General features: G+C 39.0%; 1 protein-coding gene across 1 annotated transcript; it reads left to right on the top strand.

Moving 5' to 3' along the window:
• Positions 1–16,253: 16,253 nt before the first annotated feature.
• cited4b (Cbp/p300-interacting transactivator, with Glu/Asp-rich carboxy-terminal domain, 4b) lies at positions 16,254–18,680 on the top strand. Its single transcript, XM_081389427.1, has 2 exons — positions 16,254–16,490; positions 17,215–18,680. Exon 2 carries the CDS (start codon positions 17,223–17,225, stop codon positions 17,994–17,996), a length of 774 nt encoding a protein of 257 aa, XP_081245553.1. The 5' UTR covers positions 16,254–16,490; positions 17,215–17,222; the 3' UTR covers positions 17,997–18,680.
• Positions 18,681–19,570: the final 890 nt, after the last annotated feature.

The raw sequence follows: 19,570 nt of genomic DNA, 5'->3' as shown, positions 1-19,570 counted from the left end.
CCTATCCTAACAAACCATACGTCAATGGAAAGCTTATTTGTTCAGTTTTCAGATGATGTATACATCTCAATTTCAAAAAATGTACCCATGTGACTGGTTTTGTAGTCCAGTCACATTTGGTGAAGTGAACTTCGACAGACGATGTGAATGGGAACACCGCAAAACTGTGAATGGAAATAGTCACAGATTGGTGAAAGTGTGAAAATGGTGGTGCATTCATACCACGTCAAAACAAATGAAAAAATATACATAAATTATGGTGATTTTGCACAAGTGTATCACAGATTACAGTAGCCTACCGTTGCTTTTACCACTCCTCACGCTCTGCACGAAAAAAAAATAAATAAATCAAAATAATAAAAACACACAGCACAACTTGTGTGGTGTACCGTTTCACAAACAAATTAATCTTATGACTGATTGGTTCTTGTATTGGACTATTCAAAATGATTCACGACGAACCAGTCCGACGAATCCTTCAGTGATTGAACTTCCCTACGTCTCGTGGACTCATATGTGCGTCATTGCTTACGTTGCACAAGTGCCCACTCGTGCATAAGGTTTAAGTGGAAAGCACTAAGCCCTTGATCACTTGGAATTCGCTGTGTGAACTGATTTATTTTAACTCGTTTTTACATATGAATTTTTTTTATTTACCAGTATAAGTTGTTGGAGAAAATATATAAAGTCCTATAGGTTTATGAGCTGTTGGAGAAAAATAAAATGACACAAACGGAAAAAAATATCAGCAGTATAAACTTTCACTTTGAACATAGCTACAAGTATTATGCGATTTAATTTCAACATAATTAATATATTATGCAATGTTATGCTATTAATCCTCAAAATAATTGATATATCATACACTAGCCTACAGTTAAGTGTGATCTGCTGTGACATCACATTGTGGAATATAGAGCTGCTTGAAGTGTACATCAGAGTAGACTCGCTCCCTCTGTCAAAATCGAGGATTAAATGGCCTATCCACATACATTTCCCTTGCCCACTTAACAAAGTAAACTCATTTCAAAATGGTGGCAGGGATTCCACCATGGGGAAGTGTTTAGGGAAGTTTGCGAGTGTATGTCTAAAAGCGAAGTGGAACACACCCCCGGGGTACGGTTCCCAAAAGCATCGTTGGCCAACTATGGCCGCAAGGTCCGTTGAATTGTGTGGGTAATGACAGAACCATATTTGGCTTTGCGAAACTCACCCCAGCATGACTTTCGTGATGTTACGCCACTTTGACTGTTGGGAAGAAGTTTGCTGCGGAGCTCGCTTCAGTGAAAAAGGGTGCATCGAGGGTGCATATCGACCCCAGAGGGGGTGCTCACAAGCACCCTTCTGAAACCTATGACAAATGGGACACCCTACAGCCTCATGGACTTAATGGACACAGGCACGCGGCAGCCATTGTAAGTCCACAAGCCCGAAAGTGCATAAAAAGTGTGCCATTTGGGACAGAGCCCATCATGTCAGTGAATCATTACTCTTTCAATAAGCTAAAATTGATAAGTAGGTTGACTTTGGTAGAGCGACGTGTTGTTTACTGTAGTTTAGGATGAAAAGTTGACTGTGGTAATGTGTAGTGTAGTTTATTGAGTATTCAAAGACATGCACATATTGATTGAGGGAGACCTTTACAGCAGAGAGACGCAGACAAACAAATAGTGGAGTGTTTGTGAGGATTGACAAACATGTGTTTGTGCTGCAATCGGGAGGTATCACATGGGCCACGGCCTATGCATTACTGATTCTCCACACCATTCATCCAAACTGTGTGAAGGTCAACTGAGGAAATCATGTGACACTCAATATATTGATTTCACCATCCAGTATTCTTCAGAAGGAGACTGGCTTGAGCACTCTAACAATGTACGGCTTAAGATCATTGACGCCATAAACCTCTGTGGTCTAACTTTTGGCGATGCCTTGCAATCAATTTTAGCAAATATTTTTGCATGCTTCCCTAATTGATTTTCTCGCCTGAATTATTGGCCATGGTATCGCTTGCGTAACAAACATGTGTGGAATGTAGTGTCAGATTAGTTCAAAATTCATCATTTTGAATCAGAGATGAACAACCCTTTAAGGAAGTCTCTCTCTCTCTTACGTCTTGTCTTGTTCAGCGAGAGGAAGTAACCGCCTCCTGTTTGTTTCCAAATCCTGTTGTGTGTGTGTGTGTGTGTGTGTGTGTTTATGAAAATTGAAACCTTGATGTTTCAGCCCACCCCTTTTGACTCAATGTCAGAATTTAAACATTCTGCGTTTCTTCCCTGTGCTGTGCTAGAATGAGTAATTGTGCAATATCACAGGAAATAATAACCATCAGGACAATGTAGGCCCTACACACGCAATAACAATACCAAAAAACAAACCGATGGCTTTGTCATGTAGCTGTGTCAATTTTTATGGCCAGACCAGAGGTTAAGTGAGCTACCAGCTACATCCTGTTCCCAAAAGCTCCAGGAAAGCCCAGCAGTACCAGCATGTCAACAAAGCTGCAGCTCATTTTGATGATAATGTCATCATTGTGCACATGGGGCTGAATGCTAATGAAGCATTATCCACTTTGATAGTGCTGAGGTAGATGTCTTTATCGGTTTCTATTGTCATATTCCACTGTCCATGCTGTCTTTGTCTTTTACTTTAGGCTCATGAACATAAAGACAATGTCTAACATGTAAAAACCATTAAAGGTGACTAATTAAAAGTGCAATTAAAGAGGTGTTTTTCTTTTAACTTAATTGCTAGACAAATTTCCTTTCTTTGAATCAAGAACCGGTCAAGTTAGGCAAACAGTTTCTGTTGAATGTACTTAACAAGATGTACAAGAAACGCATGATGATAATCATGCTTTGCAGTTGGTCACAGTGTTCGTATTCACTTCCTGTGATGCAAGAGCACAAACTCCAATGACGAAGCATGTGAGAACATAGTGTGGGCATTTACATTAATGACTAAAGAGCCAGTCACACCATGGACGATAGCTAAAATTATAACTCAAACTCCAAACTTTTAATAATCATTCTCATTCCGAGAACATTATTGTCTGTTGGTGTATCGATGCACTTTTGTTGTACAGTATTGCCATTATAGTTATCTTTACTTTTATTGTTGTTGGTGTAAACATGCATTAAGACCTGTCGTAAATGTGAAGTCAAACATTTCTAGCGAAATATAAATATATTTAAGGTTCATTTTGTACGTTGTTGTATTCCAAAATGTGTCGGCGGCTATTCATAATGTAACGTAAGAGTGCGCTGCGCAGGTTAGTTAAACTGTCAACATGTTTATAGTAATCTGCCTGAATGAAAACACATTTTTAAAGTTGGCATGAAATGAAAATTCTATTTTCTAAATGCATCTTATTGATCTTATAATGAACGAATCATCCCTTGATGTGTTTCCTTTTTCTTTCTTTTTTTTGACCTTGTAATTCTTAATCAAAATGTCATAACTTGATCCTCTGGTGAAACGACAGTAGACTTCTCCAATTTTTTAGTCTGCTTGAAGCCCAACCACAATCGACTACAACCCTGCGTTCAGACCCGCCTTCATTGTTGAGTGCAACTCCCACTTCTCAAAATGCAATTAACAACTGATGGATGGAAGAATCTGCCCTACATTTTTTACCTTTTTCAATAAGCTGTTACAGATCTGTCGCTACTTCCGTTTCATCGTGAAGTAAAGTAACAATTATGAGCTCAGTGAGATAAATCCACCTGATATGTTGACAAAATTCTTAAACAAAACTGAACTGAATTTAACACTTGTTTTAAGAGAATAGCTGCTCCAAAAAGTATTCAAACATGTATGCCTTTAAAACTGTCTGCATGTCGTTGCTCTAGGTTCAAAATATCAAACCAATTTGCACCTGGAGAACAAAATCATTTCTCAAAACAAAATTGAGCTTTTTTCCATTAAACCAGTTGTTTCAGTTAACCGCCTGGTCCCAAGGTCATGCTTAGTGGATATATGAAGTCATTTTCCCATCAAGTTCCCCACAGAGATGTCCTAGCAGAGAAACCACAGGTTAGTTGTGACCACAATGTTTGACATCTAGAAGTTGTCCAAATGCCCTTAGTCTTAATTTTGAACAATTTCTTTTATTTATTTTGAAACCTATTCTTGCAAAGAAAGTAAGCATGTCATAGACATACTTGGTTTGATATATTGTTATTTAATGAAATTCATACACAACAAGACTAAAATTACTGCAGTATGCCCTTCAGTGCTGTTAGATTCTCCAGCCTCCTGTCACTCCACAGTACTGGAAGTGAAACCCTGCTGGTGGCACCGGCCATCTCCCCCATAGTTTCCTAGCAAAGGATGACAACAGTGGTGTGGGCGAGTAGAATAACAGGATACAAACTTTGCACTTGTGGGCAGCGGACAGGGTTGACTCGTCATTCAACGTGAGCTTTGGCTCGCATTCAGCTAAGATTTGGGTAACTTGTGGCACAAACACTTGCATGTTTTTGCAATCACACATACAGTCACACTGAGTAATGGTGGAAGGTTTGAGTGTTTTGCTTTTGTGTGTGTGATATTTTGTCTGGTTAGGGGATTTGCTATGTGTGGCATTGCAAAACAAGACAGGGATTTCTTAGTACGTGTATGAGAGTGTGTAGGAGTGTGCTTGTTTTTCATGAGGCTCAAGATCTTTGATTATTTTTTAATTTTCTGATAACAACTGCTGTGACATCATCGGAGCAGATAGAACTGGCCACTATGACGTCATATCACGTTATATGACAGATATTTATCAAGAAACTATGTTTTTTATACTTTTATGGTTATAATAATATAATCTTATGTCAGGCACAAAAAAATCCCTTTAAAATAGACGTAGCAAGGTTTCTTTACTCAATAAAACAACAATGGGTGCTCACATTTTCAGTGGCCTTGGATCCAGAAGTATTTTTTTCCATTTAAAAAAATGCCATCTCAGGTTGTTTATTGGTCTGGTTGTTTGGTGTGTCTGTTTGGGTGTGTTTTGGTCTGCATGCATGTGCATGTACGAGGACTGATTGGCTCGCGGTCATGTGCTCATGCTCCGCAAACTCTGTTTGTGCGTTGGATTTATTTATAGCAGAAGAACTGTGCCCTTGACATGGCCATAACAAATTTGTTTGCAGACCATTTTGACTGTACATGTATGTATGTATGGCATCAGTTCACTAAAAGTTAATGTATGGCAGTTGACGTCACCCAATCTAACAATATTGCCGTATCTTAAGTGGAGAATTACAAGAGAGAAAGACAAATACATCACATTGTAACAAAGTTAAGGGTCAGGGAAGGAGGAGGCGGGAATCGGTGAACATTCAAGAAATTTTAATCATAAAATAAACAAACAACAAAACGAAAGTAAAGCAGCAGCCCATCACAGGCGACTGCCACATATGAACATAACAAAACACAACATAAATAGTCCAGGTCTGGTCCTCCAGCCTGATCTCACGGCAATTCGTACGAATTCTACGAGGTGGCTAATTCGTACGAATTCATATGACCTCACTCGTACAAATTAGTACGATTTTTGCTAAATCGTACATATTTTACGAATTGACCAATTCGTATGAATTCATACGAATGACCTACCCCTGACCCCACCCCTAAACCTACCCATCACGTGGGTTTAGACAAATCTTACAAATTGGTACGAGTAAGGTCGTACGAATTCATACGAATTAGCCACCTTTTTATCACTCGTACGAATTCGTACAAATTGGTCGTGAGATCATGTTGCGTCCTCTCTCGTCACCTCACCTTTATCCTCCCGGAGCTCCTCCATGAGACTCGAGGCCGCTGTGCCGCACAGGTGACGCTTATTAGCATCCAAGTCAGATCTTAGATGATGATTCTACATAAAAGAAACAAATGACTCAAATTAAGTGAAATGAAGATCTCATAAACTGGTCAAGTGAAGTCCATGTTACACAAAATAATTATTTAAAAATCTGTAAAATTCACAGTGAATTTGAATGGCTTAAAAATCAAAACAATCTGGGACAGTTCACATAAAACTGAAAATTCCGTAATTATGTACTCACCCAAATTGACCTTTTGTAAAACACACACACAAAAAAAGCCCTGCTCACACTTGTCATTTAATGGTAAAGAATGATGACTTTCTTTAAAAGGGGATGCAAATGTGTCATAAAATAATCCCATGCAGCTCGTGCTGTATATTGTTGTGAAGGCAAATGGTAGGGTTTGGCGAGAAACAAACAGAAAATGTAATTTTTATTCTATAGGCCCTTTATTTTATGTATTAATCAGAAATCCATGCGAGTGTGCAGCGCAACCAGGAAAAGCACACAAGCTCTTCAAAACTCATTTTGAAATATCAATTATAATCACTGCTAATAAAGCATGCGACGAAACATGCGGCCTACAATATAAACCTCAAAAGACTGTTCGTGTACTTTCTTCTCTCTGGTGAATATCTCTGTTCTTCTCCGGTTGTCAGACAGTCAGAATGACAGTTTTTGTTTGAACGAGTTAGGCCAAATAATGTTGGCCTATATATACTTAACTGTTCTTTTCTTTTTGTTGCTAATTTAATTGTATCTTGATGTCATTTTGTAATTCTTTAGTATTTACCGGGCAACCAAGGTATGGCAGGCGCGATACCCTGCCATGTGCAATTGAGGCCCCTGGTTGCACTGGCACCCCTCTGTCGGCTCATCCTGACATCTGTGAGTCAATTAGCTGTCTAAAGAGAAAACATCCCCCCTCTCCACCTTACACACACACACACACACACACATTGAGGGCAAGCATCGCTGTGAAGCCCGCCCCTGAGAGTCTGTGTGTGTGAACTAAGGCCGGTGTGCTCTCGTGGGGGAGGGGTGTATATTGGTGGGGGAGGGTAATGGGGTTGGGTGTCAAGAATGTGGCTCTTGGCTTGTTCTTTTGTATGTTGTGTGTTTTTGTGTGTTTTAGTGAAACAGTACAGAGATCTTACATTCTTACAACTTGTGCATGAATAAGTACAAGTAATAAGGTGGCAGGTGCCATTTGAGCCTATATTTTAAATGCATTTTTTATTTTTCCACAAATCCTAAATATGTACATTAGTTTCAGCCTTGAAAAGTGCATTAATGCAACTTCATAGGACCTATTTGATTACTTTGTGTGTCTTGATTGATCAGATCGATGTCTAGCTATGCATATTCCATATACTTACATAAATGTGATTGGATATAAATTCGTTCTACTTTTCCAATGCTATATGTATAACTGCACTCACTTCCGTGATGATGCTGCCGGATATTACATTTTCTGTTGATCACTCTCTTGGCTTCAATTAGTGTTTTAGTTTTGTGGTTTCTCCACCCATGTGTCTCATCCACATTTGGATTGTGTGGCTCCTAAACTTCCGAATGACATATTTCCATTTGGGGGGAGTAAAGTTTACATATGTGGCCTGAACCGAGACGCAATTGAAAATGCATCTGGTTTTGTCTCAAACTACCTCCTGAGGCATCTAGGATGGGCCTTATCCTGACCGAGTGTAAATACTCCCTAAGTGAAGTGATCATTGCTCAAGCACACATACAACCTTCTGCACACATACATCTGAAAACACATGTATCTTTCTCTCGCAACTCTGTGTGTGGTTTCCAGCTAGTCTCTGATGCGTCCCACATTCTTCGCAGCGTCCCTGATGCCCTCTGCATCCTTAGGCTCTGCTATGGAAATACGCCTCAGTCTCCCCGCTAATTATTAAAGAAGCACCACCTCATTAACTGGGCTAGGGGATAATAAAAGATTCATGCAGCATTCTTAACGTCGCTGCACGCTCAACTCATCTCCCTCTCTCTCTCTCTCTCTCTCTCTCTCTCTCTCTCTCTCTCTCTCCCACCTCCTCTCGTCTCCAGTGGATTCTCACGCAAGATACTTATCTGTTATCCATACAGGTTCCTCTCACTCTCTCAGTTTATTCAGGCTGCCAACCATCTTTAACCGTGGCTTTATGCCAAATGCCTTCAGATCAGAGATTGGAGGAACGGTTGAGAAATAAAATGATTAACTGTTGTGAAAGCGAAAGTCAAAATGGCATAAAAATATCTTAAACGTGCAGTCAATTCATTCATTTTCAATTCAGTTGAAGTTAATTCATAATAGCAACTATTTAATCGTTACTAACTAGTGTCAAAATAACTATTATAAGGGTTTCCCAGTCGTGTGGTGGTTTTCAATGCGATTACACAATGGGTAGATATGGCCGTTTTCAAATGTCAACAAACAATGGCTAAAGTAAAATGTCACCATTGTACTCCATTACATCTCATATGCAAATACCCTCCTTTACAGCTCAAAACTCCAGTAATGAAATTCCTGTGAAAAATACCCACAGTTTAATAATCCCTGAATGACACAAAAAATTGGATATCATCAAACATTTAAAGATCACATCCAGCTCCTGCAGATACGACCATTTCTTGTCATTTTGGGGGAAAAAACATGACACTTACTAGATCGTGGCATTACTGAATGCGAATTGGAGTTTCCAAGGCAAGGAATCACTGCCTTGTTCCTCATAATGCACCATCTAAAGTCGCTTGCATACTTTCTATTTCTTGTAATCGTGGTTCTCTTTTATGACACATTGAGCCTAGTTTCAATTTGTAATTCATATGACACTTTAAATCTGTTCCAAAAATTGTATTTTATTTAGCAATTTTTAGTATGACACAAACCCATTCCCTAACAATATTGTTTATGAAACAAGTGTTATTTGTAAAGTCTATTAAAGGGGTTTGCTGATGAATAAATCAAAGTAATAAGGCCCATTCTCAAGCTCCAATGGTTTCTGAAAGTTTATTTGATTTTATACCAAGTCAGTATTTGTGTACCCTGTGCCAAGAAAAAAAAAAAAAAACAGTTTGCCTTTGCATAAATAATTTGTATTATACTAATAAAGGATGTTTAATATGCAGTTACTTTAATGTTTGGAGAGTGTTTATGGCTTGCTGCTGAGCTTTTGAATATTTTGGAATAAAAAGAAACCTATATGACAGCACAATGGCATGTCATTGATCTCCCGTACTGGCTTTTGCCCTGTATCCACAGAATGAGAACTGATGGATAGCCCTGTCTCCATAACCCATAAATAATCAAGACTGTCAGTGCCTAGTAAACAGTGATTTACTAACCGTGGAAAGGGAATCTCAACACCATTTAACAGTTCACTGTATTTCTGAACAGGTACAGTATAGACCACCATTCTAGATAATTAACAATATTTTATTCATTTGTGTTTTTATCCTGAACTAGTTTGTGATGATCATTCTAGTTTCATTTTCAGGGCTTCTTTCAACAGGATGTGGCACTCTCTAAAAGGGGTTTAGAGAAGTCAAAAGCTGCTCTTGCTCCCTGAAACAAGACCCTCCCGTGCAAAAGAGAAAGACTCTTCCTCCGAGGCTGCGTATCCACCCACTGTCCTCTCCCATGGCCCTGACTCACCATGTCCAGCAGCCTCCACTTCCCAGTGATGGGGCGTTTTGTTCACCAAGAGGAAGCACTGCATGTATTTATAGACATTTCTCGTATGAGAAGTCTGAACAATAACAAACCCCCACCCCCACAGCCACTTCACCACCTCAACACAAAATAAGGCTCGCAAGTGAGATAGAATCAAAGTTTAGTTTCGCTGTTCGATGATGACAGGAAAATAAAACTGAGAGCACTGCACTCTAGTTTACAAGGTGGTTTTGACATCTAACTCAGAATTGGGAGATTTCAGTGTGACAGTAATCAGGGAAAAAACTGGGTTACAATGCAATGGTGCCTGCGTTCTCAGCTCAATTAATAGATTAAAAAAATATAATAAAACTCAGTTACATATATCAACAACTGTTTATATGTCTCTGAAGAACATTAATAATTAACAGTCGTTCAAACCCTTTCCGTGAAAGTGGTGCACTCAGCTGCCTCGTGACTTTTTAAAGCATTCATAGACACAAATTTTATTTTATTTTTATTTTTTGAGAACTGTTAGATTATTAACATAAAATTAACCTAGTATGAAAAAAGCTATTTTTAAACATTAAATAGCTGTATCCTTCCTCATTTTGTCCTGTCACATCTCAATTTTTATTTACTTAACCAAAATATATTGATCTGTCTCACTCACACACAATAAATATATACATATTAGAGGAACTTATTTTTCCCACAAAAATAACATTCCTTACATGCTCTTTATTTATTCATTATTTACTATTGAAATTTGTTGTCTCTGGCTTTGTTTTATATATATATATATATATATATATATATATATACAAACAACATTAGGCAAACACAAGATTAGGCAACAAAAAAAAACATGTTGTTTAATAGTTTCAAGGACCATCTGGTTGTTGTACATTCAAGGCCGTGGGCACCCACAATGCCTTCTGTCTAATCCCGCTCCACTGTATACAGTGAGAGTCATAAACACTGAGTCACACACCTTTAGAACAACAACAAAATGGGACGTGTATTTACACAGGTTTAACAGCTGCTCCAGTCAGCTGTGCAGTTAAGAGGGTAAGATCATGCAAAAATGGTGCACACATCACAACTGAAACTTTGAAGATTGTTTTGCGTGAACAAAACTGGGTCTGCAGGTGCTGAAACCACCAGAACTGTGTGGTTCACGAATGCACTGATGTCTGCATGTAGCAAAATGTCAAGTAGGCTACAACTTCACTGATGAAGCAGTCAACTAAATAGAACATCTTTTCTTTAATTATCTGTAAATGCTCCAACAGGCAGCTTGGTGATTATGGGCCAACCACTAAGCTTTAGAAGGTAACGCCTTTGATGGTTCTAGAGCACTGAGATGAACTCCTTCAATGGCCCGTGTCTGGAGTGGGTGGTAACACTCTTTATTTTGTTAAGTGTGTGTGTGTGTGTGTGTGTGTGTGTGTGTGTGTTAAGTCTTGGTGCTTCAGGAGAAGTTGATCTGTAGAATTAGACAAAGCATTATGGATATGCAGAGTCTTGGGGGAAGGGTTGGATGAGTGGGGGTGGGGAGAAGATTCTCTGAAGCCCAGCAGGTGTGTTTCTGTTTTGGTGAAACAGTAGAAGGTCCTGCTCCTGCTGTCATACAGTACAGTCTTGGGAAAATCTGAACTATGCCCTATAATTGTGGCGTTGCAAGTTATGGGGACAAGTCACAATCACAAGATAAAGGTTTTGTTAGATTACAGCCATATGATGAGTCTTGAGTAAGACCCATGTAAAAAAAAAAAAAGGAAAAAAAACATGCCATTGCGTATTTAATACTCTGACTGATTTAGCTGTTTTTAAAGACATTACCAAACATTCCATGGAAGTCAACAACAAATCGTACAGCTAAATTATATTCTAACTGTTGCAACTCATAATTGCGTCATGTATTTACTGGGAGTGCACTTGTAAGGCAGCCAGCACCCAAACCCTGACCTGATGTGACCTTGTTGACACATATTTCATACAATTTGTAAAAACTTTATGCCGGGATACTGATGAAAATGAGTTCCCAAACCTTACTAAGAAACCTATTGAAAACAAGGTTGAAAACAACAGCTTTGCACCAATATCCAGCTGCTCAACTCTTGTGAGAGAGAGAGCAAGGGGTCATTTTGGAGCTAAATAAACAAGGTAGATAGTGAAGTGTTTCTGTAACTGGGTTGGAGGGGGTTGGGGTGGCTGTAACAGAGTCTGATCTTCTCATAGCAAAGCGGGGCAAAGTGTCTGAGTGACAAACAAAAAACTCTTCCATATGCTGTAGCATGCTGTAACATCTACGATTTATTCTGTTTACTTCCACAATGTGATGCACACTATACCGTTCAAACATTTGATGTTTTGGGAAGACAAAAAAAATGTATTATGCTCACCAAGCCTGCATTTATTTGACAAAAATATAATAAAAACAGTAATACTGTGAAATATTATTACAATTTAAAACTGTTTTCCATTTTATTATGTTTTAAAATTTTATTTATTACTGCGATGGACATGAATGTACACATGAATCATTAGAAATCATTCTTATATCCTGATTTGGGACTCAAGAAACATTCTTATTATTATAAATGTTGAAAAACTGCTTAATATATTTTTATGGAAAACGTGAAACATTTTTTTCAGGATTCTTTGTCTGTGCTGAACATTTTCATTCATTCATTCATTCATTAAAAAAAAAAAAAAAAATCTTACTGACTCCAAACTTTTGGATGGGTGTGTATTTCCAAATTAAACAAGCAATTTAATCCTGTAGGACAGGATTTCAGGAATTACCGTGAAAAGTTGTGGTGCATATCAGAATAGAAGAGTGAGCTACAACAGATATTTGTCTATTGGTTAGCAATATTGGTTATCCAATGGGCCAAAAGGCCTAAAGTGACATCAGCATAAGGCAAAATCATTTCAGACGAAGAGAATCAACTTATTATATATAGATTAAAAATTATGATGCCAAACTTTATTTATTAGGAATAATGTGGACTGACGAGTCATTCTGAATAAGCACAAGAATGTGAATTTAAAAAAGTATGTAATAAGCCTACAGCTTAGCATCTCCACAACAACCAATAATTATTTGGTGAACATGTAAATGGGAGTGAAACTAGTCTGATAAAGCTGTCAATTTTACATATACAATCTACAGTCTCATGATCAACTGTATTTAGCCTCTCTTGAGTCCTCTAGCAGCGGCTTTTGGTGGCAGTTGGCTGGCCCCTCCTCCAGCTTCTTGCCTTTGCTAATCAGGTGTGGGGGAGGACGAGCCCGCGGCTGGCTGGCCAGACACACACACACACACACACACACACACACTGTACGAACAAGCCAGCAAACTAGGTGTATAAGCTGGGCGATAAACCACTAACTGTAGGGCAAGTCTTTAGGTCTGTGGTGCTGCTGATATCCACGGGCATGTCTAAGCTTAATCATATGTTTTGAATTGTTTGTGTGTCAATAGACATTAATCTTCCATGTCTACATCTACACCCTTGCAGAGCTGTGGCATTGTAGGTAAATACGCCGCCACAGCTGAGTTCTCAATGGACTGTGCGTCTGCCCCGAGGAGCGGATGATGTCTAATGCACAGGTAATTGTGAATATGTGGTGTGATTATTCTCACTAATATTGATTCTAACCACAGCTGCTTTATTCCGTTGCAGAATCAGAACACCTGACTCCAGATAAATGATTATTAAAAACAGATCTTACACTGTACAAACAAACAAGCTTGGTGAAAGTCTTTGTGTATTCTTTATTTGGATCCCATTAGCAAAGTTGTCGCTAATTTGACTGAGGTGCAACTCCAAATACAAAAAAAAAGACACAATGAAAATTTCAAAAAGGAGTAATTAACATTAAAAAGTTCAGAGAAGATAACATGCCATGTGGTGTGACATGCTGTTTTCGTGATTTTTATTACTTGAGGGGTACGTTTGCCCAACAATGATGTATTAGAAATGGAAAAGTTTTTCCTTTGTGTTTTTCGTGTATAGATGACAAACATTGTCAAAATGATCCCCGTTCCCACAGATCTGCAAAAACAACTAAAATGCTGTGTTATGCTGCCAGACAAGTAGTTGGTGATGTCACTTTGTGAAGAAACACTACATGCCTATAGACTGAACACGTAATATGCATGTGCATGATGTCACTTTTTCACAAATCTTGGTTTTATAGTTTACACAGAGAAGATAACAGTATCGTTTTCAAAAGTTCGCATTTTCAGGCCCCCAAAACACGTTTCCCGTTTTTAGTTGAAAACGGTGTCGATTAACGACTTAAAGGCTTGTATCAATTAATTAAATATTTATAATATATTGTCTTTTAAAATTCATTTGTCCAGTTTTGAGGAAAGTAATTCGTTCCTCCCTAAAAAAAGTAACTAATTACATTACTTAGTTACTTATTATGGAAAGCAATGCACTACGTTATTTTATTTTTTGCGCTACTTTTTTTGCGCTGTTTTTAATAACAAAATAACAAAAGTTCTATTTTTGCAAATGTAAAGGCCCTTTCACATCAAAACTGAAATGACTCGGCAGAAGACTCTTACTTCAGGTCAACAGCACAGACATTAATAAAGTGAGATTAAATACATAAATTATGTATTAACATTTTAATTATTGCAGGATTGCGTTTCATTGTTTTTATTCATTTTGAGGAACACTGAATCTGGTTTTGTGGAAATGAGATGAGTAAATGCATGCTCACATTTAGTCTATAAACCATCATGTTCACACAGCGTACACAACGTCTGAACTTTCTCTCAATATGGGGACAGGAGAGCTGGCAGACAATAAATGGGAAAACTAAGTAACTTGCGTTACTTATTTCAAAAAGTAACTCAGATATTTTGTAATCAATTTAAAAGTAATGTGTTATTTTATTAGTTAACTGGAAAAAGTAATCTGATTACGTAACTCACATTACTTGTAACATGTTTCCCCCAGCACTGCATTTGTCGCAATACAGGACCATATAAAATGAGTGAAGGAAAAGCATGGTGGGAAACTTGAAATACCTATTTTAACTTTTTTTTTTTAAAGCTCATGGACATGTCAGCTAAAAATGAATGATTAAAATACCAAGGACCAAAACAATCAATATAAAACTACAAGAAAAAAATGAAATAAATAATATATAGAGCAAATAATTGAGTATTTCTATTTAGTAACTGTTTGAAAAGGTAGGCTATGTACTTTATGCTTCAGGTTGCAGAAGCTCGATACAAAGCAGTATTCTTCAAGGAGTTTGGATATGGTGATGTCAGATGATCCATAATCACATGACTAGTATTATAATCATGAGCAAGCCCAATATACTATAAACACAGTTTTCAGCTCTGCTTCAAGATGACCTTTCATTTCCAGATAAACATGGAATGAACAATGAAGAACTAGCTGGTCTAGCTATAGATAATCTTGCTCAGTTCTGTACAAACTGAATATTTTAGTTGGGCTAGGTTAAAAAAAATATATATTATTCTTATCAAGATTACTTGTCTTGAGCTATGATGTAAAACTGATGTGACTTCTGTCACATACCTCCTAACACCACAAAATGTGTCTTTAACACTTTAGAAGTGCAGCAAGCTGTTGAAGGTGCTAACAGATTATCATACAAATTACACCCATGATCTTGGCAATAACACGAAACAAAGACACTGGAATTGAGATGTTAATTTGTCAAGAGATAATGCTCTTTAGAGGTGTGAGGTTCTGCTCTGACCAGTGTTGACCTCTGGGTAAACAGAGAGCTATTGTGACCAAACAGAGGATGTTGATTCCCTGTTCTCCCAAACAGACAAGCCCAGTGTTGTTGTGTTTGGAGCAAGTGACCAGGGCCTAGTTTGGGTCTTGCTACATTACAGTGTCTTCATTAAGATCCTCAGAACCGAACAGGTAGGAAGCGATCCCACCATTAACCTTGTGATCTGCAACTTCCAATAAATTACACATGCAGCCCAGGCCTGCATGCTCACCACCACCACCACTTCAGCCGGTGGCCCAGAATAGCACCAGCATTCCTTTCCCCTCCCCTCTCTCTCACCCAGCACACGGCACAGCAGAGCGCTGGGTCACATGGACTGCCACAGAGCCGCCAGATCACACACACTCACGCTAATGTATAAGCACTCACACCGACCATAACAAAAACAGATCTGGAGAACAACATGTAAGGACTTTTACAGATAAACAATAAGATTATTAGTCCAAAACTCATGTTTGCATGCCAGATATGTTTATCTAGATTCAGATGCAAGAGGCTTTAATTGCATTGCAACATTATGTACATAATATACATAAAATACATACACACACACACACACACACACACACTCATATATGTGAGTGTGTATATATTCAGCTTCAAGATTCTATCTATCTATCTATCTATCTATCTATCTATCTATCTATCTATCTATCTATCTATCTATCTATCTATCTATCTATCTATCTATCTATCTATCTATCTATCTATCTATCTATCTATCTATCTATCTATCTATCTATCTATCTATCTATCTATCTATTTATCTATCTATCTACCTCAAGTCCCCTCTCTCTAGCTTTACTTAACATCACACAGATCAACTTCTTCTGAAGGGATTTCCTCTTCACTTTAAATCAGAAACAGAAAAACAACCCAAATCTGTGGACAGAAATTGGCCAGTGTTTGACAGAAACCGCTAGGGGTTTCTTTGCACACTGATATTAAGCAGCAGGGCCAATGGCAACAAAGGATAGAGAGTGAACGATAGCTCCACCTCTTCGCTTTTCTCATGTATATAAGCCCGTGGAGTTGACCCAGAAAACACACACTCGTTTGAAGATAGTGAGCAGCGTTCTTTTGTATGTAGGTCCGTTGGAGTATGAAGCTTCACCTTGTGGAATATAAAGTATAAATCTTCAGAGGCTTTTTAACAGATAAAGCTCAATTGTCCTGTCGCGGCGGAGTCACTGATCATAGAACACGGGGTAAGAGATTCAAAACGCTTGAGAAACTCACGGACTGTGTCTCAAAACACATGCTGCCTATCTAGAAAGCATTTTAGTCGTCAAAAGCGCGTGCAGCGTTTGCACGCGACCGTGGTGCCCAAAATGCTATCTAGGTAGGCAGCTCGCTAGATTTTGAGACGCCGCCAATGCTTTAGAGCTCAGGGTGGCAGATCCATTGTTTGCTTGACTGCACGGTGACTTTCTTTGGATTTATGCTTTGCTTTATTTGATTTTTCTTTGTGTAAAGTACAGGGTTGTAATATAGAATGGGGCGTTTATTTTTTTCTTCTTCAAACAAAACTAATGGTTTTATTGAAATGCATTTTCCGTTATCCTCATTGTTTAGATCCAGTGTTTAAAAAATACTTAGCATTCATTTAGATGGCAATAGATAAGGCTATGTGTGTGGACGGTTTAGAACGGAGAATAATACCCCAGTCAATTTCAAAAGTGTTGTTTGGACGTGCACCATTGGATCTTAAGAGGTTGTAGTGTGTTGAGTGGGTAGTCAGGTGGGCTGGAGGGTTAAAAAAAGTCAAACACCTCTCCTACCTGTCCAATAAGAGGCTGAATGTTAACAATTATGTGGCTAATTAAACTGCATACATATATTAATTTGTAATGATTTGGCTGAGCGTAAAATTACTTCTTTCTGTTGTCACCAGTTCAATTCTAAGTCTAATCTCATCTGTTTTAATAAAAGGAAACTCTATGGCAGAGCACATGATGATGCCCATGAACCACGGCCAGGGAAATGGGGGTCTGCATGGCTACCGGATGGGCATGAATGGAGGCCTGCAGGCAGGCCCTCAGCAGCACGCACCCCAGCCCGGCTTGAGAGCCATGCCCAACGGACAGATGATGCACTATGGAGCGGGGCCTCAGGGAAACATGGAGGCCGCCATGCGCCAGAGGGCCAACATGGTGGGGCCTATGAATGGACAGATGGGTCACCACCAAATGCAGTCGAACATGATGTACAACAACCAGGGGCAGCAGCAGCATCATGTTCAGCAGCAGCATCAACAACAGCAGCATCAGCAGCATCAACCACAGCACCACCACATGCACCAGGCGCAGCAGCAACAGCCTCCACCACAGCAGCAGCAGCAGCAACAACAACAACAGTACATGACCGGGGGTCTCACTTCCCAACAGCTCATGGCCAGCATGCACCTTCAGAAACTCAACACGCAGTATCATGGACACCCACTGGGACACATGAACGGCAACCACATGGGGAGTGTGGCACAGTTCCGCATGGGTCAGGCCCAGCTGAGCAACATGCAGCATGTGGCTGGCCCGGCTCTCAGTCTCAACGGCATGGACGCAGATTTGATCGATGAAGAGGTTTTGACATCGCTGGTTATGGAGCTAGGATTGGACAGGGTGCAGGAACTCCCCGAACTCTTCCTGGGACAGAACGAGTTTGACTTTATCTCAGACTTTGTGAGCAAACAACAGCCAAGCACTGTTAGCTGCTGAGACCGGACCGTATGGACGCTTGGAGGCGAGAGAAAGTTGCTCTTTTGATGATTTTTTTTTTTTGTTTTTTTTTTTGTGTGACTGCCATCCCCAAGACAAGAGGTGATCAGATGGCGCTTTGTCCACAGAAACGGGTGGTAAAGCTCCTTTCAGGACTACAGTTCTGTTTCTGGCTGGAATGCTGGGCAGCGTTCCGTGGATGAATGTAACAACGCTTCAGAACTGTGAACTTGGTGCAATGTAAAGACACTCAAACCTTATTTGTCTTCAATGCAGTTTTACATTTAAAAATGTATTTATTTATTGCTTATCAGATGTATTAACATAGAACAAAAGAACAGCCATGACATTAAGAGCCTGTGGTTTATGGAAACTTCCAGAATGGGATTGCTGAATTGTTTATGATAATTTAGACCCAGAACTTTGTCAATCTGACTCAAACTGTAAGACTAATGTTTTGTTGGACGGTAAAGTTTCAGTAAACCCAAACCACAGCTTGTTTACAATAGTGGTTAATGCCTGTCTTGATACAATGGTCTGTCTAAGCTTTAGAATTGCCTTAAATCAAGTTGCTTTTATTTATTTGTCTCCCACCCCACCCCTAACAGTCCATGAGGGCTCAAACCTATGTGTGACTTGTAATAAAGATGGCCATGTTTTAACTCTGGCCTAATTTTTCATCAATCTCTTATCTTATTTGTGGAAATTGAAAAGGGGCGAGTGAAGGATTCTAAGGAAATGGGAAAAGTTACAGAATATAGAACTTGGATTAGCTTCATCTGGTTTAACATGTTACATTTTTATTGTTTAATCTAAGATCTTTTCTAATTTTAAAGCAGTTCCTCTGCTAGTTATGTACTGATATCATTAAAGGGTTCATTGTTCTAAAACTTTATGCATTTCTTTAGTGGAAGAAAAGATATTTTGAGAATGTCTGATAGGGGGTTTTTCCATCTCAAGTCAATAGGGTCCAATGTTGTTTTGGACCCCATTGAATTTCATTGTAAGGACAAAAACATCCTTCAAACTGTCTTGTGATTCTGAAAGTTATTAAGGTTTGTAAACGACTGAAGGTGAGTTAACTATCCCTTTAACTGTTAAAACTGAAATGTGCAAAAGTGAGAGAAACCGTGACTATGACTCTGTGAGCTGTTTGTCTAGGTTGGCGATAGTTCTAAGAATCGTTGGTGCACCACAGGTTCCACTTACCAACCTTTTTTGGTTTAAAACAACACTAGTTTCATGCTTCAAGTGGTTGAACTGCACTCGAATAGCTACTATGTCCATTTGTGTGTATGCTTTATTAGGTCTTTTATCGGTCTGCTTTTAAAGCAAGAACTTTTTACCTACTTTCAGATGTAAAGGTGTGTATGGGGGAGGTAGTGGAAACTGTCCAGGTTAATCTGTGCTTACCTTGACATTACAAGGCTTTGTGTGAACCCTGGGTCTGTGCATTTTGTCCTGGGAACGGAGGGCAAAATGTTGTCCATTTACGGACATGCTGTGGTGAGGGGGTTCGGGTGGGGGGGAAGGGTGAAGATTGCAGTGACAAGCCGTTAACGCTCCACTGTCAC

The sequence above is a fragment of the Scardinius erythrophthalmus genome (genome assembly GCF_964197995.2).
Source record: "Scardinius erythrophthalmus genome assembly, chromosome: 16".
NCBI lineage: Eukaryota > Metazoa > Chordata > Actinopteri > Cypriniformes > Leuciscidae > Scardinius > Scardinius erythrophthalmus.
Note: the sequence above shows the minus strand (reverse complement) of the source record. Positions and strands in the feature narration are given on the sequence as shown.

Excerpts from the sequence above, each read along its gene's own strand:
- cited4b (XM_081389427.1), top strand. The coding sequence starts at position 17,223 with ATGGCAGAGCACATGATGATGCCCATGAACCACGGCCAGGGAAATGGG.